At 42.1% G+C, this 25,829-nt stretch overlaps 1 protein-coding gene across 4 annotated transcripts; it reads left to right on the top strand.

Moving 5' to 3' along the window:
- The first annotated feature begins 1,571 nt into the window (after nt 1–1,571).
- On the top strand, nt 1,572–25,442 carry LOC146695577 (vinculin-like). Of its 4 annotated transcripts, XM_085477850.1 has the most exons (23): nt 1,573–1,984; nt 7,924–7,994; nt 9,061–9,211; nt 9,759–9,867; nt 10,704–10,826; nt 12,314–12,474; nt 14,211–14,301; nt 14,394–14,541; nt 14,675–14,828; nt 15,109–15,284; nt 16,167–16,357; nt 16,766–16,792; nt 17,065–17,264; nt 17,564–17,692; nt 17,833–17,982; nt 18,103–18,211; nt 18,313–18,615; nt 18,701–18,825; nt 19,425–19,610; nt 20,623–20,799; nt 21,640–21,843; nt 21,918–22,022; nt 23,557–25,442. In XM_085477850.1, the coding sequence occupies exons 1-23, from the start codon at nt 1,817–1,819 to the stop codon at nt 23,701–23,703; spliced, it is 3,405 nt and encodes a 1,134-aa protein (XP_085333976.1). In that variant the 5' UTR covers nt 1,573–1,816; the 3' UTR covers nt 23,704–25,442. The 4 variants fall into 4 exon arrangements, with proteins under 4 accessions (XP_085333979.1, XP_085333976.1, XP_085333977.1 ...); XM_085477853.1 differs by lacking the exon at nt 20,623–20,799 and having other exon boundaries at nt 1,572–1,984; XM_085477851.1 differs by lacking the exon at nt 16,766–16,792.
- The last annotated feature ends 387 nt before the right edge of the window (nt 25,443–25,829 follow it).

The raw sequence follows: 25,829 nt of genomic DNA on the forward strand, positions 1-25,829 counted from the left end.
GGAATACAGAACATAGAAAAGTACCATGCATTACCATGTAACACTATCTGAAAAGCATCTGATTAGATCAAGGGTGACTAAAGACATTTGCACAGCACTGCATGTTGTAGTGGTATAGTAAGAAACTGTGGCTTATGTGCAAGTGCAGGCAGTGCTACTAAACATGGTTCTGCTGCACAGTGGCCAAACCTCATATCTTCTCAGACATACAGCATGACTCACAATATGACCACATACCACAACAACAATCACTCAAAAAGAAATATTTGAAGGGAGCACTAAGCATCACTGCTCCAGCCATGATACGCAGATTAAGTGCAATGAAAGCATCAGAATACACAGTGTTGCTGTGAACAACCACAACATCCAGTTGGTCATTGTGTCATTTCTGAGCACATACTCTAAAGCCTCTCTTAACAACCTGCAGCAATGTTTTCTTTCAAAGTCTGTTTGGACAAGTCCACATATACAGATAGTTCACAGCAGGGCTACTGGAGCCAATCGGAGACTGTCCTACCCCTCCTCAATTACTCATAGACACCAGTTTACTTTATTGCATCTCCTACTCTGCCTCAGTCCGTATATGGTTTGGAGATGCAGTGAGTACAACTCTTACTCCTCTTTAAGGACAATTCCTGAGATGAGAGGACATTTGTGGGGTCATTTCTAACCAGTCCACTATGTCTGATTTGGGGGGGGGGGGGGGGGGGGGGGGTTAACCTTTTGTCCACATGCATCCACACTTGGTTGCAGGCTCTTTGGTTAATCTGGGGTCTTGAGGTTATGAATACTGCAGTTTTTGCTGCTGGGTTCGCCACTTTCCCTAACAGAGATTCAATTATGAGGTGCAGGGACAGCAAACAAGCCGGCAAGCATGCACACACAAGCGAGAACTGCAGATATAAATGACATTCATGGGCATTGTCAGTTGGGTTGTTAAGTAGCCTATCTTCAGCACCAAAGTCCAGAAGCAGAGAAACAGCATGTGGGTGCTGTGCTGTAATCTTTGAGACTCCTTTCAGCTCCAGACTGCAGCAAGCTGAATCCTTGGTCTTTATTTAGACCTGCACATTGAGGCCTGGAGACATGAACTCCTGACCCACCTTTTAATGGACGGAGATCATATGTCAGATGTAGGTTCGAAGCTTCATAAAACCACACCAACAATTTTTTTTTCTGCACTAGAGCCTACTAGGTGGTGCAGAACCTGCTCCCTTTTCTATCCCTTACAGTCTCACAGATGTAAAGCTGACCTTTATGAGTCTGCAGGGAGTCACAGCTCAATATGTTTACAACCTTCCCTTGTTCTTTCCTTGATATTGCGCGCCCCCACCCCTTATCTTGAATCATAATAGCTTAAGTTACCCCAACACTTTCCCTTTTTGGGGGCTATTGGCATGCATGACGTCATTTGGGAAGAGCTCTCACTGTGTGTGTGTGTGTGTGTGTGTGTGTGTGTGTGTGTGTGTGTGCAGGGAAGGCGTCAATGCGCACCAACACCAACCAGCTTGGCAGCTGTATTCCTTCGCTGTGATTGGACAGAGGGCGGTGATTCCTTCTGTCACGATTTGGGTCGCTCCCACCGGAGAACACCAACCGTCTGAGTCCAGCCTTTACCGAAGAGCTCTACGGAGGAGACGGTGCACACCGGGAGGAGAGGGTTTCCTCTCAGGGGCTGGGCTGACAACTCGGTATTTGTCCTCCTGTCGGTGAGGAGGAGAGGGAAGAAGCAGAGATAAGGGAGACCATCAGTGCTGGAGCGCCCAGCCGCCTTTCTTCTTCTTCTGTCGGGGCTGCGGTAAAAAAGTCTTTCACGATGCCGGTGTTTCACACCAAAACCATCGAGAGTATCCTGGAGCCAGTGGCCCAGCAGATCTCTCACCTGGTCATTATGCACGAGGAGGGGGAGGTAGACGGTAAAGCCATCCCGGATCTGACGGTGCCGGTGGCCGCTGTGCAGGCTGCTGTCAGCAACCTTGTGCGGGTGAGTTTGAATCAGGGCGTCAGTTCAGTATGAGCTCAATGGCAAAGTGCCTGCATGAAGTGACATTTACCACTCAAACTTTCAACCTGCAGAAAAGCGACATTTCTGGAGACTGGCTTTTGCAGTGGTGTGACAGCGTCTGTTTAATGTGTCATAAATCATTAGAATAGCAGGTCAGCAGACTGCCCTGCACCTATCATATGCCAATATCGGTTCATTTTATTTTCTGTGGGGCTTCTGCGTTCACGGAGTTAAATCCCTGTTTGGTCTTTATTTGCCATTAAAATTACATAAAGCTGTCATACACCCAGCTAACGCTCGTGCATGTTTTAACGGGGTCCTACAGTAGCTCCTACAGTAGTACAACAAAGCAACACAACATAGCAAAGTTTGCTGAGATTTGTAATCAGATGGCAGCTGAGGTCAATGAAGTTTGTAGGGCGGAAGAAATGAGTGGTGATTAAATTAAAAGCATGCCTCTCTCTCTCTCTCTCTCTGTGTGTGTGTGTGTGTGTGTGTGTGTGTGTGTGTGTGTGTGTGTGTGTGTCCTGCTGTGTCGTAGGTGGACCTGTGTACTGTAGGTTTTGTGCTCTCAGCTTCAACAGCCCAAGTTAGATTATTGCAGACTTTGCAGTTTATGAAACTCATCCATCCGTAGTAATAAACTCCACAGAAACTATATAAACACTCTGGTCATTTATCAGACTCCCACCTCATCTCTTACTCCTTTGCTCATCTCTTTGTTCATTCTTTTCCAAACTTCTTTGACCCTCCACTTTTCCACTTACACCACCACTGTCTTTCTTCTCTGTCCTGTGGAATCTAATTGGTCGATTTTTATAGAGAGCTAAGCTTTAGTCAGTCACTGATGTCCCCTCTGTACGCACTGCCTGGGAGAAAATCAATAGAGGCCACATCATTAATGCTGATCCTGGACGTTTGCATTGATGCTGGGGTGACCTGGCTTCACTCACTTAAGAGAAAATAGCAGCAGACAGGAGGACTTCTTACAGAGAAGAAGCTGGTTTCACGTTCATTAGTAGTTGCTTCTCTGGTCATGTTTTAAATAGAAACGACACACTAAATTGAAATCATTGCTCCTTAAATGTTAAAAATCTGATCTGCTGCACAGTGCCTACATTTTTCGACACAAATGGTGGATGCGATGGTGGGATAGGTTGCACAATTAGTAACTTGTGTAGTGTTCCTGTGAAAAAAACTTACGAGTGACATCTTTTGTGGTTCTTGAATAGCAGTCCACTTTTTCCCGTGCAAGGACACACAAGATCATCTTGATAAATATCTCATTAACTGATAATGACCCAGGCTGTTCAGTTTGAACTCGAACACTGCACCATGCCACAATGAAAACCCCATCCTTTATCCAATACCCTCCAAGTGGATTAAGTCCTTGATGTCTCATTGCTACCAGGCATGTTCCTCTGTCTCTGCTTGTCCTTGTTGATTCATTCAGTTGATCCTCACAGACAGCGAGCAGAAGGAGGCTAATAGCAGCCTCAGGCTTGTTGATGGGTCTCAGATGGAGTTGCGAGGTGTGAAGATATCAGGGCTGAGCACAGAGGGGAGGGAAAAAGGTGTCAGACAGAAGAAATGTTGGTAGGTGGGATGGAAGCATAAAAAAGGGATTAACTAAAAGTAATAAAGCCTGCATCTTTCCCCACTTCGCATTCTATAGTGGTATATTTATAGGGATGTACGTTTTGAGAGTTGTTGTACTCTCAGACAAGATGATTGCTCCACTGACAGAGGAACGAGAGCTATGAAGTGGGTGACAAGATTGTGTTGAAAGCGAGCACAAAGGGCGCTTGAGAACTGAGCTTGTAAAACGAGCAGTAGCTGGTTGCTGGGTAGATACACTTAATTGGATGTAAGGACATGCACACATATGCTTTATTTTAGAAAGGTGAATCACTTCTACGCTTGTGCAATTTGAACTAAGATATAACACAGTATACAGCAACATGCCACCACAGAGTCCCACTGCACACTGATACAGTTTCACTGTTAACCCCGTCCACAGTGGGATGGCTGTAGGGGGGTACTTAAAATCTAGGTCACTGAGACACACACTTGCAAAGATAGTGTCTGTCTCAATCCATCAGAAGTTGTGCGTGGGTTGATGCAGATCCGACTAAAAGATGTGAAAGATACTGTTGGTGTTTTTTATGTGCCTAAAAGTGTGAGCTTGGTGGAGTTTGCAAGGTGTCTGCTCCTCAAGGAGTCAGCACAGACCCTGAGTATGTTTGGGGGGTGGGGGGTGGGAAGGGGAGGAAGGAATAAATAGATTTACCGTTGAGTGAAGTAACCACACGCTGATGGAAGTGAGCAGACTAAGACAGAGAGGGAGAGGAGGGAGGCTGCAGGAAGATGCAGAATTTTTCATGATTGGTAAAGGAAGGAGAAAACATCCACATTAGCTTGGACGCTGTGAGGGAGAGAAAGTGTTTCTGGCTTTTTCAGACCAGACCCTGCCAAGCATCATGGTCTGCCCTCCCATCTCCAGCCCTCTACACACGCACGCACGCACACGCACACGCACACGCACACGCACACACACACACAAACTCTTCTCAGCCGGCTCTAAATATGAGCCATCTCTCCTTGTTCTTTGGCAGACCCGGGAAAAGTCTTCTGGCTATGTGTCCACACATGCTCTCTGCTTACCAGTGTGCCTTAAATCTATTCATGGATAAAGCTGTATTATGACATAAAGTCTTACAGCTGATAGATCGTTTACAGATTTGAAACTGATGTTAATAAAAGCAAATGATATTCATGGGCAAGAGGAACCGGGGGCACGGTGATGAATCATCCAGAGTTATTGTAGATTTGTAAGATATTTTTTCCCCCCTTTTTTTTTTAGTTTTGAACATGTTTGCTTGTTTTGTTTTTTTATAATTTTGGTGTGAGTGGTATTTGTCAAAGGAAAATATGTAAAAAAACTGACACACAGTCTGAGTCTTAGTCCCAGTTAACATACAGTATGAACCTTTGCTAAAAATATAGTATTTATTTTGTATTTTAGCCAATTAAATTGTGTTTCACAGCTTGGTTTAAGGATCTTTCTGCTCACAATAACACAACAATGTTGTTTTTTTTTACTCCATGAGGAAAAATATTCTTCTTTTTCATTTATTTATTCTTTAGTACAAGTTCTTGCACACACTGTCATTAAAGGTCTGGTTACCACATGAAAACCAGTAGAAGCTAATGAATCAAATATTTCCCAGTGGAGACCAAAACAGAGCTAAAACGAGCGGTTGACAGAGGACAGATGGCATGCAGCAGCATGGGATCATGTGGCCACAGTCTGTGAACCCCAGGCCACCAAGATGTTCTATAAAATAATTATTAGTCATTAGTGGCAGGGAGAAAAGATCAGCCATCATTCACAGATTGGACAGAAATGTCAGCTGCACGCTCATCAGAGGTAATATCTCTGATCTATACACCCGCTCTGAAAGCTGTGATTGACAGCTGCATTTCCTGCCGAAGTAGTCCCACCTTGCAGGATGTACAACTGCACACACAAAAAACAACCCACACACATGCATACACATCACACTGTCAGCAAACCTCTTAACTGTGCATTAATAATGTATTGAATAATCAATACCAAGTGTTGCTGCTTACAGGAAGCTCTTCTGCTCTCCGCAGCGCTTTGATCAGTCACCTGATGGCACTCTTTGAGTTCGCTTGCAGGGTTTAATCAGGAGGACATGCTCTACTTGGGGAGCTACATTCCACACATTTTCGTGTAACAAAATCTTCATTTTCCCAAACAGGGAAACTGACGGCTTCGGCTACTCAGCTAGGACTTCCTGTCCATTTTCAGATTACATTTAGGCATACTGTAAGTATCTATTGCCATATAGTAAACAAAGTTGGTAGTAAAGTGGACTGGTTCTTATATAGTGTTTTTCTACTTGAGTAAACAAAGCACCACATTCACAGAAAAAACCCCAGAAAAACAAAACATATATAGTTAGGTTTTAAAATGGTAAAATACTTGCTATGCACCTGAAAACAATCATTAAGGTTTTTTCCGTCCTCTCTACCCCACGTGTGCTCTGTGCATTTCTGGAAGAAGAAACACCTTTGTTATCTCCTGGAGAAAATATTCATATTTATTCTGCTCAAAGATCGACTTCTGTCCCATAAATAATTGTTTTAGCTTCCATTAAAGAAATTCCTGTGTACTCTCGCTTACTTGTAGATCCTATATTAAATTAACTGTGAATTGATAGCACCTAGCGTTCAGTTTTCTCTGTTTTAATCAGTATTATGTGGTCCAAAAAGCTGCTCTTCTTTTTAAGTATCTCAGTCTCAGCATTCGTGACGGCAAATCAAGCTGTTGAGGATCCTGAATCCTATGTTGAAACTGTTGAGCTGTTAGAAAAGTCTTGAGCTTTGATTGCTGAGTTTTGAGCTTACATCACTTATATCTATCATTTTGATGGCATCATTTTACTGATTATGTAGCATGTAATTTATAGTAGATCTGTAAAGTCAGTGCAACAGGCATAGCTCATTGTTTTAAGGAGTTTAACATTAATTTTATCCATCTATGTCTTGTTCGCATTTACATGGTGATTTCCAAATGTTCTCAAATGAAATCTTTTTTTTTCTAAAGAAAATATCTAATTACAGTTTAGAAGTTTTGTGTGAATACTTTTTTAGGACAGCTGTACTTAACATTTTGAGCAGTTAGACTGGTCATGAAGTACATTTTATTGGGGGTGCAGGTACTTCCATGTCACTTCTTTGAAACTGATTCATTGTTTAAGCATTTCACATTAAAAAAAAATAAATAATGATGATGATGATAGTGTTATGCACTGACCAAAAATGGAGTGCATCGCAAAGATATTAAAATCCCTACAGCAACCATAAATGTCATAAAAGCACCATCATAAGATGTGAAGAGGGAACTGGTTGGGGCTCAGAGTGTGCGATGGCTGCTTCCTGATTCTCTGGAGCCAGAAACTCTATTAAGCAAATTTCAGTGATGCAGCAGCAGGGAGACTGATGTCATCATCTCACTGTAATTGCATCTCAAGTGTGTGTCTGTTTGGGTCAGAGCAAGTTTTCTGTTTCACAGGTTAACAAACAGTCTGAACCTCTGCAGGAATACTGAACTTTAGTACATACCTTATCTTTGATGATTGTATCTGTGATTTTGTGCATCAAGGCTCTTCATTATATATCTGTTACTGATGTAGTTTCTAGTTTTGGGGAAGATTAAATGCCCTGACTCGTACTACTTTAATACCAGACATGTGTAATAAAATCCCAGTGCTTTCTAAAATAATTCCACCTCAACAGGAAAAAAAATGCTTAATAAGTCAAAGCAGACAGTTCTGACACATCAACTTAAAATATTATGCAAACTAGATCACGGTGTGCATTTTTAAATCTTAGCTGTCAAACAAAATACAAATTTGAAGTCAGTTGCGTATTTCTTTTTTGACTTGTGATCTACTTTGATAGCTGGGAAAGGCCTCAGCCTCCACAAGTCTCTGAACTGGATAAGCTGAAGAGGATGGATGGATGCGTGGATGGATGATTACTTGCTTATGTTTAAATTGCTTAAGCAAAGCCAGTGAGTTATACTAATGAATAGATAAAGTCAGCACTGCAGATCTCCAGTATGGAGCCATGATCTAAAGATTGAAAGAGCTTTTGAAGTGCGACATTAAACGTCTTTCCTGCCTCTGTGTATAAAAACAGACCACAAAATCATCCCGAGCCTGAGCCGCTTCCCCTCAGGCAAAGATATGACATGCATGCATGACTGAAATAGGTGTGAATTGATACATACTCATTCACCCGTCATGCTATTAATAGTACTTGAACACTGCTTCCTGTATTGCAGGAGCTAATGATAATTTGTCTGTGGTTTTGTGTGTGTGCTGCAGGTGGGAAAGGAAACGGTTCAAACTACCGAGGACCAGGTGATGAAGAGAGACATGCCTCCTGCGTTTATTAAGTGAGTCTGCATCTGAAGCACTGTGTGCGTCACTCACAGAAACATCCAGAGAGAAAATTATGAGCAACAAATCCACTTTATCTCAGCGAACAGACAGAGAACTTGTTAAAAAGAGAAAAAAAAGATTTCAGCCCATTTAACATTAGGAAACGTGGCTGTGTTCCCAGCTACAACAAAGAGCCACTTCTGAGACCGGATCCGAGTGACCGTCCGGCTCCAGCTTCCAGACTGCTGAGAAGCTGTTTGTTGTTTTCCTGCTTGCATCCAAAGAGCTGACATGAACTCCGGGTGCTGGCTGAAAGCAGCTACTCAGCAGTTCTGGGGTTCACAGACCTCGCTGTTTTTGCTTACCCGTATTTGTTGCATTTATGTCCACGCATATTCTACATTTCCAGTAATATCATCTGTCTGTCTCTGCCATATTTTTTTTCATTGCTTGTTTATATATTTTTTCTAATCGTTTTTCAGCTACGTTAAAAAGGTCCAGACCTCAATCAGATCCACATACCACTCTCACAGCTCACTCACACATACATGGGACACTAAACCATAAATCTCACTCACAGGGCTTAGGAGGGAGCATGTGGGAATGTGAACCTACCTAAATATAGATGAACCAGCAGCCATTGATACCCTAACCAATGGGGGTCAGAAAGAGAAGGGACCGGGCTTTATTTGAATGTTCCTAAAAATCTATCGTAATCACTGATCTCTGAAGTAGAAATTTAGGATTGCAAATGAAACCGCCTTTTTTTATTTAAAAAGCAGATTGCAAACTCTGAATTGAAGGTTGCATCATTTGTCTCAAGTCTCCACAGGTTTTAATAAGAAGGCCTTCTCAAATTTTGATCCTTCGAGTGCCAAATAAATACCGGTAGTGAAAAACTCAAAGTGCACAACACGCTGCCTACTGTGTGGGCTGCTTAGCCTGACACCTTGTCAGCCTCACATCTCGCCTGTGTGTTGGTTTGGTTTTCCTTGATGTCTCTCGGGTCTGATGCAGTGTGACTGACTGGTAGGTGTGCGTGTGTTCAGTATGAGTCCTAAGTCTGCTGTGTGTCTTCAGGGTGGAGAATTCATGCTCTAAGCTCGTCCAAGCTGCTCAGATGCTGAAAGCGGATCCCTACTCTGTTCCTGCACGAGATTACCTGATCGATGGATCCAGAGGGATACTGTCCGGAACATCCGACTTGCTCCTTACCTTCGACGAGGCAGAGGTGTGTCTGTTTGTGCATGCCTCCTTACATTTGTGTGTCCTCATAATCACTCTTATTTCAGAGGTGTGGCATCTTTCATGGAAGTAAAGCTTTATATAGCCGTACAGAGGAAGAAGGAACTCAGCTTAGAGCTGTAATGGAGTCTCAGATGCACCCAGATCCAATCACTGAGATCAAATGACTTCCCTCTGTCATAACTCAGGGTGTGTATGCGTGTGTGAGTGTGGTGGATTTGTTTGTGTGTACTCTTGTGCGATTGTTCAATGGCATCTCAATAAGTGGAATCACATTGGGCACGCGATTATGTGCACCATCACTAGCCTCATTTTTGAAAGAGCAGCTTCTCACAGTCACAAGACGTACATCACAAGACTGTACACGCACACAGACACACACAAGCCCACACACACAGACACACACAAAAAACTGAGTAACTTCAGGCTAAAAAAAGCTCCTGCAAAGAAGGAATTTCCTTGTTCTCATATTAAAATGTGGCTTTTGTTTTACGCCTGCATCTGCTTAAGACTGTGTCCGTGCTGTGTTGTAGGTACGTAAGATAATCCGAGTGTGTAAAGGTATCCTGGAGTATCTGGCAGTAGCTGAGGTGGTGGAGACCATGGAAGACCTCATCACATACACCAAGAACCTCGGACCAGGTGAAGTTTTATCCCCACTACTCTGTGAGAAAGTCTTTGTGTGGTTCTTAAAACGTCACTTTAGTAAAGTAAAGATTCACACAGGTTAATTAAAAATAGGAGCCCTGATTCAAAATCTACTGCAACATGTACATTTTTACTCATTTTAATTTATTTAAATAAAGAAATTATAAATGTTATGGAACTGGAAAGAGGTAGGAACTGTCACCAATAAAGCCGAGACTAAGCCGAGACTTACAATATCATATTTAAAGATTGAGGCTTAGAAAATGCAAAAAGTCATTTAAAGGTAGAATTAATCGAGGCAATAACCGTCAGATTCACTGATAATGAAACAGAAGTTATAGTAATAAAGAATGTTTGCTGAATAATTTGTGCAGAGCTGTTATAAACTGTGCTTTTCGGATTAGTTTGCTTCATAAAGCAGAAAACGCGACAACAAACTTTTTTTTACACGATTCTTTAGTTTAAAGATCCACCTGCCAGCTAAATTAACCGCTGAGTGCTCTTCTGACACTAAAATGCTTTGATTAAGGATCAGAGTCTTTTCACTGACAGGAGAACCATAAACAGGCTATTTATCACCAGAGGCAACAGGTCAATTGTGTTGTCAGTGCAGTGTGGCATAATGAGCTGGAGGAAATTTGATGCCAAACGTTTTCTCCCACTTGACTGATGCCTTCATTGTGTGAGATCAGTCGTTCGTGAAGTTACAATGTTTGTGTTGGAACTGCTTAGTTAGCGTATACACTGGGGGAAGCTTTTAGCCTTTGATTGTTCAAGCATACTTAAAGCAGCGCCAAAACCAAAGTCAATAACATTTTCTTTTTTTTCAGGGATGACCAAAATGTCAAAGATGATAGAGGAGAGGCAGCAGGAGCTGACACACCAAGAGCACAGACAGATGCTAGTCAGCTCCATGAACACTGTCAAAGAGCTGCTGCCCGTTCTTATCTCAGGTGTGTGTTCGTGGCTGCGCATGTGTGGGCTAACGACAGCACAGATCATTGAGCATCCAAGAGTTGTTATAGCAACGCAGATAATTACAGTCATTAAATGCTGGGGATGGGGATGTGAGTGTGACTGCGCGCATACGTCGCCTACAAACATCTCTGCTGCGCTACTCTTATACTCTGCACCAACCAACAGAGAAGAGGAGCACTGTTTCAACTACTTGAATGCACTGAGACTACATGGTCAAGTGTCATAAAATCTGAACTATTTGGCAACTAAAAGAGAGAAAGAAAAATAATCTCTCTCTCTACATATATATGTATATAGATAGATAGATTAAATTAAATTACATTATTGTTTTACCACACCTAAAAAGCATTTCTGAAGCTCTTTAGCATACAGGACATTTGAGCTTATTGATTTGGTTTTACTGCCCCCCATTTGCTGCACTGGTTCAGTCTCATTGAATTCAGGTGTTTTCAGTCCCACTACCACGGGTGTATCAGATCACATGCCAAGCTATGGACTCTGACTTTGCAAACATTTGTGAAAGCATGGATGGTTTTAAAGTGCTCACTAAATTCAAGCTTGGTATTGTAATAAGATGCCACCTTTGCAATAAGGCAGTTTGTGAAAATTCTTCACTTGATATTCCACAGAACCTCAACCACACAGACTCAGACCATGTGCGGGGTGAAAGCTGCCAAACCTCTCTTTACTGATTAACTGCAGAGTTCCAAACCCCCTCTCGCATTAACATCAGCACAAAAACTGTGCGGCAGGAGCTTCGTGGCATGGGTTTCTATGGCTAAGCTCCTCCTGTAGGTTTAATGCAAAGGTGATACTGGTACTTTTGTCCTGTAGTGTATATTGAAATGTATGTAACCACTGGGAGATCACTAACTGGTTTTGGACCACTGTGTTGAGACTTATCCATTGCATTCTTCCCCTTTTTTTTCTTCATGACCATACTGGATAAGAGGGTCAAACTAGGGATTGATCACTTAACTTTGCCAGGTACATCGATATTTTTAAACAATGGATAGTAAAAAAACAAAACAAAAAACCCGACATTAAATCAAATAAGATACCTGAGAAGATGAAAATGAAAAATGTTTGTCTATGGGTCTACACTTGCTTTTAGAGCCAGTAGCATTATTAGATAATTATTATAAAATAACAATTATAATAGTATTACAGATGCTGAAGACTATTTAAGATTTTAATCCCCATCCTTTAAAAGTTGGTAGATATGAAAAATAATGCCTATAAAGAGAGAAAATACTAAACTTGCATTAATCACCATCAGTCCAAGCATGTTAGTGCTGCCACAAAGGTCATTTAAAATCAGCATATTAAAAGCTTTTATTTTTTAAAGTGGGTCATTTCTATTTGCCACAATAGATTCTTAAGTTAAATGAGCACTTCATCTTAAGTTGAATATGTCGTCCTACCTGAGTTTAAACATAAATACTGTTATTTCTTTCCTCAGCTATAAAGATTTTTGTCGCAACGAAGAGTAGTCGAGGTGCCGGGGTTGAGGAGGCAGAGAGAAACCGAAGGTTCACTTTTGAAAAGATGAGCGCTGAAATTAATGAGATCATAAGAGTCCTGCAGCTCACCACGTGGGATGAAGACGCCTGGGCCAATAAGGTACAACCTGTGCTGCATTTAAAGACTCTGATTTTTCTCATTTTACCCCACAAACCTAAAAAAAACCCACAAAATAATCCCCACATACCTAAATCAGATTTCGCTGGCGTGCCTGCTTGCATACATACAGCCTCACTGAGCGGCATCTCTGAAAAAAAAATCACTCTTCACTTTCTGTCACTTTTTTCTTTTTGCTCGCTAGTATAACTCCTGGTTTTTCCTTTTTTTTCCTTTCCTTTCTGTACCTTCCTCCTCCATTCTTTTCCTCCCTGTAGAAGGTAAGCCTGTTTCTCTCCCCATCAGCGGTTTCCAGCATGCAAGCGTGTATGTGTGTGAGAGATAAGGAGACACAATATGTCCTCATGCTTACATTATTATTATTATCTATCATGCTGGTATTTGACAGTAAGTGTTTTGTGTTTCAGTCCACTGACTGTTGGCTGATGTGTGATGTACAGCACACATACTTCATCACTTTATTGTCATATGTGCATATCTGTTTGTCTCCAGACGTCCATTCGAGTCAAACGGCCTGAAACAGAGGTTTCTCAGCTCGGTTATTTATTTTAACACCTGTCTTCAGTCATGGTATTTTTTCTGGTGTATCGTCTCGTGTTTACGCTGTCAAAGATCGACCATCGTAGCACAATAAGACGCTGTTTTTGGCTGCATATACATGCTTGGAAAAAGTAATTTTTGGGCATCAGTTAGAGATTGTGCATTGAGATAATTTAAGCCAAAGTTAAGCACTGTTTCACTCGTCTAACCTGTAACTCTGCATGTTTCTCTCTGCACACAGCCTCCTTTGATAATGATCTGTCTGTTTGTGTCTGTACCGCTGTGTATGAGCTGTGATAAGCACTTACTGTCAGTTTGTGAGAGAAACCGCTGGCAAGCCATGTCTGCCGTCCTCTCGGGTCATGAATTATAGAAATAAGCTGGTTGGTGTCCAGATCCATCCATAATAGATGGGCTGTATTGAACGGTTCCACTTAAGAGGTTCATTCTTCTCTGAACTGGAAAAAACATTTTTTTTCTCCTTTCTGGTTGAAGCACTGAAAGAGTCTGTCACATTTTAGATTAAGTCACTTAGTCTTATTTTCTCCTTTATAATAAGGAATTATTTTTAGCAAGACATTGTAAAAAGTGGTGATTTCTGTGTAAAACATAGAACCCATTTTACAGCATGAAATTAATAATGTAATACGACTTCATTGACTAATATTAATAAAACCAATTTTGTGCTGTTAGTGCCCACATTTAAGACTTCATAGCTTGCAGGCCACCATCCATTTAATCGTGGATAAACCTAAATATAGGTTTTATATGAGGCAGTTTTAATGTATACATCTATGTGTTGAACTTTCCCACAACAAAATAGCCTTTACAAATGTGAGCCAAGCAACCAAGTCCAGCTTTACACTGGAAATTAAAGTCTCACAGTTAGAAAAAATCTAAAAATCAGAAAGCTACACTGCTGGTAATACCGTTCCCCATTACAGTGAACATTGGATTTAAAGTTTATTTTGTTAGTCCTATACACTTCATCAGTCTTGTGTACACCATCCTCAACCCATAAATACTGACAACAGATTTAGATGTGCCCGAGTTTCCGTAAAGATAGCAATTATGACAACAAATAATCTGTAAAACTGTAACTACTTATAAAAAGTGTCTTTTTTTCTGTAATGAAAGCAATATATTTGTCTTTAACACATCTCTTCTCTTTACTTCAGGATATGGAGGCCCTGAAGAGATCTCTGGCTTTGATTGAGTCAAAGATGGCACAAGCTAAAAGCTGGCTCAAAGACCCTCACGGACAGCCAGGTGGCTGTTTGTTTCTTATCTATTGTGGCTTCAGCTAAAAACACCTAATCGTCAAACGTGAATGTCATGCCATGGCGGTCTGTCGTTTCCAGGAGACCTCGGTGAGGTGGCCCTGCGTGCAATACTGGACGAAGCTGGTAAGGTGGGAGAGCTGTGTGCTGGGAAGGAGAGGAAAGACATACTGGCGACCACTAAGGCTCTGGGACAAATGACTGACCAGGTCACAGATCTACGAGCTAGGTAGGGTTTTTCTGCAAGAACGTGTGAGTTAAACAGTTTTCCATCCTCTGTCCATGGTGTGCGATTAGGTGCGCATTTGAATTGTGTATTTAGCTGTCAAGCCTCGGCTGAGTGTCTTTGTTGTTCTTAACAGAGGCCAAGGCCCGACCCCGGGGTGTGTGCAGCGTGCCGGCCAGTGCTCGCAGGGCTTAGACTTGTTATTTGGCAAAGTGGACAGTGCTGCTCGCAGACTGGAGGCTCTAATCAATGCCAAACAGGCTATTGCCAGGAGGCTGGATGCTGCACAGGTCAGATAGAACAACAATAATATCAGAATGAGCTACACTAACCAGGGAACTGCTTTATTCCAGCAAATCCGACTCTCTACTTCTCTAATCCTTTTCCAAGCAAGTGTTGCAGTTAATACTTTACAAATTCTCTCAGAATTATTATTGTTTAAAAGAGAGACCCCACTGGGTAAAATCTTCACTAGTAAATAGCCCCTTCACATGGTAGAAGCTCTACTGTGAGACATGTGTCAAAAGATGTACTTATTTCATATGTCATACTGCACATGTGCATATTTAGGCATGGCTGGCTGATCCTCACGGCGGTCCCGAGGGGGAGGAGAACATCAGAGCGCTCCTTGCAGAAGCCAAACGCATCGCCGATCTATGCGAAGACCCCAAAGAGAGGGATGACATCCTGCGTTCCATAAGTGAGATCGCAGGACTCACTGCCAGGCTTATGGAGCTACGCAGACAGTACGGTTTCACCTCACATTTCTCATGCTCGATGACACGTGCATTGTGAAAACTATACGTAATACTTAGACACTCTTTCCATAGGCTCAAACTGCAACCCCATGCCACCAATAGGTGGCATATTTTACCCACCTGGAAAGTATGTTGTTGCCTGTCAACCTTGGGCATGAGTCCTCCAAAAAGGTTTTAAACTGTTTGAATACGGTGTCACGGTGTTTTTGTGGAGGGGAATTTAAAGGGAAATATCACTTAACTAAACAACAGTCTTTAATCCAAATGCTTCTGTAGCTCAGTGGATGATGGCGAAGATGATGATGAAGATTAGTTGCTTTTAGGAACATAACTGTAATGGTCTTCTGCTGCATTTATTGAGCATAAAGCAAATTCAACTTCAAACACTGAACAAATTACCTAGATATGCTCTAATTAATACTGATCTGCACTTTGAAGGTAAAAAATGTAGAAAATGTGGCTATGATTTCCGCATTTGGAACAGATAGTACTTTTACAATGTGTAATTTAGTAGAGATATTATCACTGTATTATGGTATCCTGTCAAAACGGCTGTGCAAGGTCATAAAAAGAGAATCTGACTTTGTTCTTCTTTTCTTAGAAGAATGATAAAGGCATTTCTTAAACGGTGCCCTGAATTATTGTCCTGACCAGAACTTGTAGTTTTATGTCTAATAATCTGGACATACACATATAGAAATGTTTTGTCTTTATTTCTACTACACAAAAAAGCAATGTTAGGCTTTAAAAGTGGTATTTCTCTTTTTTGGTGGTATCTAACAGGGGTGTAGTGTTATTTTATAGTCTATATTAAGTCTTTTATGCTTTTTTGTCTCTCCCTCAAGTTGTCTATCTTTGTTACTGTCTCAGGGGTAAAGGTGACAGTCCTGAGGCCCGTGCACTCGCTAAGCAGATTGGGGCGGCGCTACTGACCCTGCAGTCTAAAACCAACCGCGCCGTAGCCAACATGAGACCAGCCAAGCCTGCAGTAACCTTGGAGGGCAAGATGGAGCAGGCCCTCCGTTGGGTGAACAACCCTGGAGTGGACGACAGAGGAGTAGGTAAGTGGTGCTGGATGACTGCTCTAGGGAGTGATGATGCAGTAGTTTGTCTCAAAAATAAACACCCTGACCTTCCAGCGCATTTTGTGCATCTCTGTGGATGATGGACGGATTGTAAAAGAAACCAGACACCAAGTGAATATCGCTCTTTGGGGATGTTAGCCATTTGTGATCAGTGAGGTAACTGTGAAATTACTCAGGCAGGAAATGTGATTGCGTGGCACAGAAATGACTGTGCTGTTTCCTTAAATGCCCACAATGATGCATTTTGTGCATCACTGATTGACTAACTTGACTAGTTTAGTCATTCAGGGACTCTTGTATTGTTTTCATGCTTTGTTATTGCAGTCTTCCTGCTTTGTCATTTGATTGTTTCCTATTTCGTCCCATGCTTCTGTATGGGAGCAGAGTGTGAGATGCTACAGTGGAACACAGGTATCTCTCTATGAAGCTTTCTTAGAAGACATAACCAAACATGTTATTATTAGTAACATTATTAACTTCCTGGAAACTATATAATGTTAGCATTTACTGCAAACTATAGCTTCCTACTATTGATGTTGCAAGAAATGACATCCCTTCTCACTTTGTATTTTTAGTCCCTGTGACCAACAAAAAGAAAAAAGAAAAAGCGATACTTCTATATCTGAATATGGGTTGTTATTGAGGTATCTAGAGCATGACTTCTACCCTGTGTTACTCTCTAGGTCAGGCAGCAATCAGAGGAATGGTCGGGGAAGGGAGGAGGCTGGCAGGAGGCCTGTTAGGCCCGTATCGTCAGGATATGATTGGGCGCTGTGACCGAACAGAGGCTCTGATGACATCCTTGGCAGACATGGCTGGCAGGGGAGAGGCTGAGGCTCCTCATGCACGCGCTACAGCTGCACAGCTGCAGGACACCCTTAAGGTATCTCACAAGCATGCACATTTAGTCTATAAATAGATTAATGCAGAAACACAACCTCCCCTGTAATCATATGTAAACAAGTTTCCAAATACACAAAACATACCTGACTAAAAATCATGGAAAAGGGGAAAATGCACGATGGCTAGAATATTTCTGTTTGATCCAAAGGTGCAGCCAATATAACAAAAGCATGGGGAGTGAGGATGCATAGTGTGAGACTCAGTAATGTTGATTTCATTGAAAGTGCTGGTGCAGAGCTCCCCCTGGTGGATTTATGCAACAATCTCTGCTTCATCCAGGACCTGAGGCAGCGCATGCAGGAGGTGATGACCCAGGAGGTGTCTGATGTTTTCAGTGACACCACCACACCTATCAAACTGCTGGCTGTGGCTGCAACTGCACCTCCCGATGCACCAAACAGAGAAGAGGTCAGTAATGCACAAAACACAGCACCAATAACACATCCCATTCACCTGTTTCCACTAATAGACACCATGGCTCAGCTGTGTGGTGTGGGAGGTTGATTATGTCTACATTTTGACTGAAGTGCTGCTAATGTTTGTGAAAGGTTTTTGAAGAGCGCGCAGGGAACTTTGAGACCCACGCGGGTCGGCTGGGGGCAACGGCAGAGAAGGCTGCTGCTGTGGGAACAGCCAATAAGACTACAGTAGAAGGCATCCATGCTGCTGTGAAACATGCAAGGGAGCTCACACCACAGGTACTTCTGTTTGATTTGGCCGCCCCTGATTTGCATGATCACGTATCAAGATAAAACCTGTAGGTGTTATATACAGTCTGAGCGTGACTTGTTTACTTTTTTGTTTGTTTTCACATCCAGGTAACGTCTGCCGCTCGGATCTTGTTGAAGAACCCTGGGAACAAAGCGGCGTATGAACACTTTGACACCATGAAGAACCAGTGGATCGACAATGTGGAGAGACTCACCGGTGTGGATTTTCTCAGCATTTCTCGTGCTGCTTAAAATATTACCTTGCTGCACATGAGAGAGGATTTACAGAGGCGTGCTTATCTGTGTTTTCTCTCCCAGGTCTAGTGGATGAAGCTATCGACACCAAATCTCTGCTAGATGCGTCTGAGGAGGCGATAAAGAAAGACATCGACAAGTGCAGAGTTGCCATGGCAAATGTTCAGCCCCAAATGCTTGTTGCCGGGGCAACAAGCATAGCAAGGAGAGCTAATCGGGTCCTGTTGGTGGCTAAGAGGGAAGTTGAGAACTCTGAAGACCCACGATTCAGAGACACTGTGAAACACGCTTCAGACATCCTCTCGCACACCATCTCGCCTATGGTGATGGACGCCAAGGCGGTGGCAGGGAACATCCAAGATAAAGGTACAGGAGAAAAACATGTTTAATATAATGAGTGATAAAGAATGACTCAGGTTTATTTACCATGTTTTCGCTGTTTGTTCCAAAGCTCTGCAGAAAGCCTACTTGGACTCGTGTCTGAGGATCCTGGCTGCAGTCGGAAAAGTTAGAGAAGCCTTTCAGCCTCAGGAGCCGGACTTCCCTCCTCCACCTCCTGACTTGGATCAGCTCCATGTAAGCACATTCAAACACACATAACACACTTTATTCCCACAGTAGACTTTAGCAGTAGTAGTTAAACTATTAAACTGGGATTCCAGTGTTTTAGGGAAATATATCAGTCTTCCTTTATGTGGGATTAACAAACTTTCTGAAACAGGGTCTTCACATTGCTCATGAGTGGGTTACGACAGCCAAGAATATTTTTTCTATGATTTAAATTTGATTGTCTCCATTTATTTTAGACCTAAATATAATATTGTTTGTCCCGACTTGATAAAAATACTCATTTCTGATATGTACTCTGGTTCTGCTGGAGGTTTCTTCCTGTTAAAAATGAGTTTTTCCTTCTGGCTGTTGCCAAGTGCTTGCTCATAGAGTCCTCTGATTGTTGGAGTTTTCTTTGTATTATTGTAGGGATTCACCTTACAATATAAAGCACATCGAGGAAACTGTTCTTATGAATTTTATATCAATAAAACTGAATTTAAATATACTTGTGAATCACATATTGTTATGCATGGTGGTCAGACCCAAGCAATTTAGGATCAAACAGCAGTATGATGGAATAATGTCTATGAATTATTATGAACTACCTGTATGTGTGTTTTCAGGTTAGTGATGAGCAGGCCCCACCCAAACCTCCATTACCAGAGGGGGAAGTGCCTCCGCCTCGGCCTCCTCCTCCAGAGGAAAAGGACGAGGAGTTCCCGGAGCAGAAAGCTGGAGAGGTGCTCAGCGAGCCCATGATGGTGGCAGCCAGGCAGCTGCACGATGAGGCGCGCAAGTGGTCAAGCAAGGTCAGTTCACACAAACACGCATATTTGCATATTTAGCCAAACATCTGTGTATAATTTTAAAGTCATGATTTCTAGTTAGTTGCTGGCTAGTTGTCTAAAGAAAAAAAAAGTCCCATCTGTGGATGGGGGGGAACCGGAAACTGTCATCTGTTTAAAGTGTCAGCATGTGACTTTGTTCACGGTGTACACGTGCACACTCAACATGCACGAAGTGAATATGAGATATTGCAGTGAGAAATCCCAGCCTCAAATCTATATTACAAAAGCTCACTCCACTTACAGCAGACGTTATCTACTTCGTCTTTCCTCATATCTCTGTGGCTGTCAATGTTCCGTGTGTGTGTGTGTGTGTGTGTGTGTGTGTAAAAGAACTGTACACAGGAACAGCTAATCTGTATAAATAACTAGGAGTAATGCCCTCTTGCTATCTTTGTGGAGCTGATAACCATTTTCCCCTTAATGGCGCCGCTAACAGTTTTTCCACAGATGTTTTGTGTGTCTTTTAAAAACTATCCACAAACATCCAGACATCTCTGGTGTTGGGTCACACTCAGTTTGCCAACTCAGCACTAGACCTTGTTTGATTATGCAAATAGGTTATAAACTCTCAGCTCAGCCACCGCCTCAGAGTAAGGCACATCATCCACCCGCTGCCTTCCCAAACCAGCTCCTCTTTCGTTTTAATTTGCCCCCATCTAAATCGTCTGTGCCTATGTGTGCAGTTTCACCTCCCCTGTCCCTGCACCTTCACCTTGCTTGAATACGCTCCTCCTTCCTCCTGTAAATCTCCTGTCCTTTATTCTTCCACCCAGTGCCTCTCATACTATACTAAATGCCTCCTTTTCCCATGCTTCCTTCCCTCCTGCTATCCCTGGCTTTCCACTCCCCTCTTCTTCTCCACATTCCTCCTTTTTTTCCTCCTCCTCCCACCCCTTTTGCCTCCCTCCCTTTCCTTCCCATCCCCATCAATCCTCCAACCACCACCAACAAACCCCCCCACTGCCTGGCCCAGCCTGAAGATGAGGAGGCAGTAGAGGAGAGGGAGGTAGATGATGAAGATGAGTTTACTGATGGTGAGGATGACTATGAGCCAGAGCTGCTGCTGATGCCATCCAACCAGCCTGTCAATCAACCCATTCTGGCAGCTGCCCAGTCTCTCCACCAGGAGGCGCGCAAGTGGTCCAGCAAGGTCTGCGCACATACATGCACATGAGCGCACACACAACCACATGTGGATCAAACAGTATGTGTAAAAGGCTCTAAGTGTTTTGGGTACTGTTTGACCCACGCACGCACACGTGCACGTACACCCACGCATGCAAAAAGATAAATGCACAACACAAGGAAAGCCCCGCAGGACAGGAAACACCCACCGGGGGCTGTCTGAACACTGAGCTCTGCATCTGCCACTACCAATGGAAAACTCCAACCAGCTGCAGCTGCTGTTTTACTCTTGTTGCATTATTTTCAGACCTGGTTACACAAATGGTAATGCTGATGCCATGCAATGGTTGCACAAAACGTTGAGGACTGTGGGAATGTCAGGTTTGATTGTTGCACCACGTGGATAAACTGGTACTGGCTTCACAAGTCCTTAAGCTCATGTTTGGGTAAAGCGGTTCAAAGGAGGAGGCAGACGCTCTGTCTCATCATTGCCTCTGTTGTCAGACTTTCATTGTCTGGCCAACCTGTGAAGCCAAGGATGACAGTTTCCCAAAGACTTCTGGGTGATTTATATATGACATTAGATTGCCTGCTTACCCACTCTGGTCACCTGCTTCTGCTTTTTAGCCCCTATTATTAATCACTTTAACATTACCTCATGTGTACTAACTTCAGGTTGACTCTAATATCACAAAGAAAATGAAAATCTCAATTAAAAATCGTGTTAAACATGCTTGCATTTAATTTTAATTCAAATGTAATAATACAAAACACTAGAATTTTAATGTCTGGTTTCCCAAAACCATATTTCTCTGTTAACAGCTTTAACTGCTTCCTCCTTTTCTACATCCCCATTCTTCAACAGGGTAATGACATCATAGCCGCAGCCAAGCGGATGGCTCTGCTGATGGCAGAAATGTCTCGGCTGGTGCGTGGTGGAAGCGGGAACAAACGAGCACTGATCCAGTGCGCTAAGGACATCGCCAAGGCCTCGGATGAGGTGACAAGACTGGCAAAAGAAGTGGCCAAACAGTGCACTGACAGACGCATCAGAACGAACCTGCTGCAGGTGAGGATTTGCATAGACACAAGCGCACTCTGTCTTCAACGGGAAACATCTAACATCTGTTCTTCCTGCCAAAGGTCTGTGAACGAATCCCTACCATCAGTACTCAGCTGAAGATCCTCTCTACTGTCAAAGCCACCATGCTGGGACGGACAAACATTAGTGAAGAGGAGTCAGAGCAGGTAAACGCACAACAAAGCACATACAGTTGTGGTCAGAAATTTAAATTCACCCGTCATGGGCATGAATGTCATGGTATTTTAATGATTTCTTTGAGCTGTTCTTTTCCCAGAGTGGAGTGATTGTGCAGCATACATATTTAATGACTTTAATAAGCAAGAACTTGTGCACAAGTTTGAATTTATGAAGGATTTTCTCTCATCCACATAAGGTCAAAAGTGTACATACAGGCTGAAATATATACATACCCTACCTACTAATGTTTGTTTAATGTCACTTAGCAAGTTGCAGCTTGATCAAATGCATTTGGTAATCATCATCAAACTTCTGGTATCATTTTTGGCTCTCTTCTTGGCAGAATTGGTGAAGTTCATTTAAATTGATTGGTTTCCAGGCATGGACCTGACTTTTAAGTGTAATCCGCAAATGTTTAGTAGGGTTGCAGTCAGGGCTTGATGTTAGCCTTGAGGTTTACTCATTTTAAACTAGTTTTGATGTGATTTTGGGATCATTGTCCTGTTGGAACATCCAGCTGCGTCCAAGTTTCATCTAGATGTTAGTTTGAATTGAAGCTGAAGAATTTAGGGGTAGCCCTCCTTCTTAATTATTTCATCCACTGTCCACTGTATTTGGCAGTAAAACAAGCCCAATAACATGCTACAACTACCATGATGCTTGACAGTTGGTACAGTGTTCTTAGATTTGAAAGCCTCACCTTCAGTTTTTCCAATCACACCTTTAATCACCTCGTTTCACTGTGCACAGTAACACTGGTGTTCCAGCAGTTTCCAGTTCACGGCAGGCCTGAACCTTGGAGATTCCTGGGTTGTTCCTGAACGGTGACAGTTTGGGTTGTTTCTGTTATTACAGTAAATGTATAATATGGCAATCTCTAAGCTGACAGGCAAGAGAAAAAATAGGAAAGAAAGAAAAAGGAACAGTGGAAAAAATGGGACAAAGTACAATAAAAGGATAGAGCACAAATAGAAAAGCACAAATGTTGCGCCTGTAAGAAAAAAAAACACCTGGAACAGCAAAATGTTAAAAAGCACAGAGACACAAATCAACAATCTTCTTTTGTTTTGTGTCAGTGTTTGTGTCTTTGTCACATCTTGCTTTTTAAAGATGTACGTTGTACAATTATTTCACCCTGCAACAGTTCAAAGAAATAATTAAAAAGCTCAAAATCAAGATGACATTTGTAAGTAAACTTCTCACCCCAACTGTACCTCACAGTGATGCACAATCCAACCTTTTTTTCTATTATTATCCATAAACTCAGCATCTGCAGAAAGCAAAGTGCTATTTCAATGCCGTAGCTGTCTTTTCAAACTTGAAAAGCTCTACTACACACTGCAGTCCCTGTTATTACACTAAAAGCTGAGTTGGTAGTCTGGCATTACTGAACAAATGTAACTGATGGGACACTTAATTTTTTTTTTTTAAATCTGCATTTAAGGTGGATTAGTCATGTCATGGCCAAAATTTGTGACAGAGCTTTAAGCTGTTATTTTACTGCTTTGTTTGCCTCACCAGGCCACAGAGATGTTGGTCCATAACGCCCAGAATCTGATGCAGTCCGTGAAGGAGACGGTCAGAGAAGCAGAAGCAGCCTCCATCAAGATCCGCACCGATGCGGGCTTCACCCTCCGATGGGTGCGGAAGACCCCCTGGTACCAATAATCATACCTGGTCGCTGACATGGATGATGCTCTTTCTTTAAAACTTTGCTTCAATAGCACAAACCTCGAGTAAAGTAGCAATGTGCATATGCATTAAGCGTAAGCATGTGCACTTCAAGAGGAAGCTGCGGGATTTTGAGCCATTCTCCACTGTAGTTTGGGTGTTTGCACCAGGAAGCATTAGATCTGGTCCCATGCAGGTTTCTTTTAATGGCGTGAGCGGAATCGCACAGGTATATCGGAGACAGTTTTTTAAAGTATATTTTTGGTATGTTGTGTTACAAGACTTTATCCAAAGTTCAGGTATATATTTTTTGCATGAAAATGTTTTCTATTTTCTAAAGGCGAATTATGACACTAAAATGCTCCCAGAGGACGTTTACTTTGCATTCAGTTTTTTTCAGTGAGTTTCTTACTGTCTATTGTACATACAATAATTGTTTGTTTTATGAAAGATTTTTAGCTTTATTCACTCAGTTTGACTCTAAAGTCGGGAGTAGTGGAGCGAGCTGAGGCGCTCACTTTCCTTCCTGTTTACTTTTTAACAATAAAGGTTCTTTACTAAAGATCTACAAATTCAGAAGTTCTAGCATCATCACTTCAATGATTTTATACTTGAAGGACTTAAAGGTGTTATGAATACAAGTGAGACTGTTTTAAAGCAATTATATGATTAGAATAAAATATATGGTTGTTAGTGACTATGTTGTTTCTTGGGAGGTTGACACTACAGCTCACGGGTTTTCACTTGACAGCAGCAGTATGTGTGACATTGAAGTCAAAGTCAAGCTTAACTGATATATTTTTAATGTGCGTTTTCAGTTCTGTGTTTTCATTTTAGTTGAACTTCCACAGTGATCAATGCCAAAGGATTTGTTTTACATTACTGTGAGCTTCTAAACACTCAAACTCCAGGTTACTGCAGACAGTGCCGTCCTCTGTAGAGGACCCGGAGTGCTTTTTTTAAGGTCTGTTTATTTTTAGCCAAAATATATGAATGTTTTACTCTGCTTTGCATTTTTTTTGTAATTTATTTGTAGTGCTGCACTGTACTGCACTCTTTGTAACAGTTGAACTGTTTGGAAATTTTAGCAAAGCTGATGATTTTAGGCAGCATCCTTTTATTGTTTGGGTGTTTATTTTTTAGATATCCAGATTATCCCTCTGTCTGAGCTCAGTAGTCCCACGTTAAATGCTCTAAAGCATCATCTGAAAAATCCATTTGTTTCCTTTTTTAGATGACCCCGGTGGTTTGAAAACAAGACAACTCTTTTTATCAGGCAATATTGTCAGCCTAGCAACGTAGATTTTATTTTTAGGTTAACACTAAAATATATTTAAAATGAGTTTGTTGTCATCTAGGATTAAACATATTTTTACATTAATACATGCAGTCAGTCAGCAAATTCATATTTTTATTTCCCTTAATTTAACAGTGGAGAATTTGTATGCACCTGTATGTGAAGTCTTTTCGTTTAAGCAGTAGTAGTGAGCAGTCCAAATGACACTAATGGACAAGGCTCTGGATTGCAGCACAGAATGTTAACCGCATTTTCACTTTTATTTGGGCCTACTGAGCATGTAGCAGCACTGACTATTCACTGAGAGCGACACAATGTAGATCTGCGTGTGTACCTGATGTGTTCATTCACACCCAGAATGTATACTGATAGCTTCTAGCCCTGCCAACACATCTGCTGTGCCTTGGAAGAAGAATAAAAGACTATAATGATGACTGGACTTGGCCTCTTGTTCTCTGTTCTAAGTATTAGAAAAACTCATGACCACACATAACAACGTCTAGGGTTTACAGAGAATGGTCTGAAAGAAATACCAGGAAAGAGTCAGGCTCATCAAACCAGGTCCCTTGTTGTCCAGTTTGGCTGAGAATGTGTGAATTGTAGCCTCTGTTTCCTGTTCTAGGCTGACAGAATTGACTCCTGGTGTGGTTTTCTGCAGTGGTAGTCAATCTGCTTCAAGGTTTGGCATGTTGTATATTCAGACTTGCTCGTCTGCATACCTTGGTTGCAACAAAAGCTTGTTTGAGTTCCTGTTGCCTTCCTGTAAGATTGAAGTAGTCCAACCATTCTCTGACCTCTGAAAGCAATAAGGCATTTGCAACCACAG

This window comes from Copadichromis virginalis, linkage group LG13 (genome assembly GCF_057382275.1).
Source record: "Copadichromis virginalis isolate Kocher_CV1m ecotype Utaka linkage group LG13, C_Virginalis_male_GT1.1, whole genome shotgun sequence".
Taxonomy (NCBI): domain Eukaryota; kingdom Metazoa; phylum Chordata; class Actinopteri; order Cichliformes; family Cichlidae; genus Copadichromis; species Copadichromis virginalis.

What these genes read in the sequence shown, in the direction of transcription:
- LOC146695577 (XM_085477850.1), top strand. Translation starts at nt 1,817, where the DNA reads ATGCCGGTGTTTCACACCAAAACCATCGAGAGTATCCTGGAGCCAGTG. An exon ending in ATGCCTCCTGCGTTTATTAA is followed by an intron (nt 7,995 to 9,060) that starts GTGAGTCTGCAT and finishes GTGTGTCTTCAG; the next exon opens with GGTGGAGAATTCATGCTCTA. An exon ending in CGCGCAAGTGGTCAAGCAAG is followed by an intron (nt 19,611 to 20,622) that starts GTCAGTTCACAC and finishes TGCCTGGCCCAG; the next exon opens with CCTGAAGATGAGGAGGCAGT.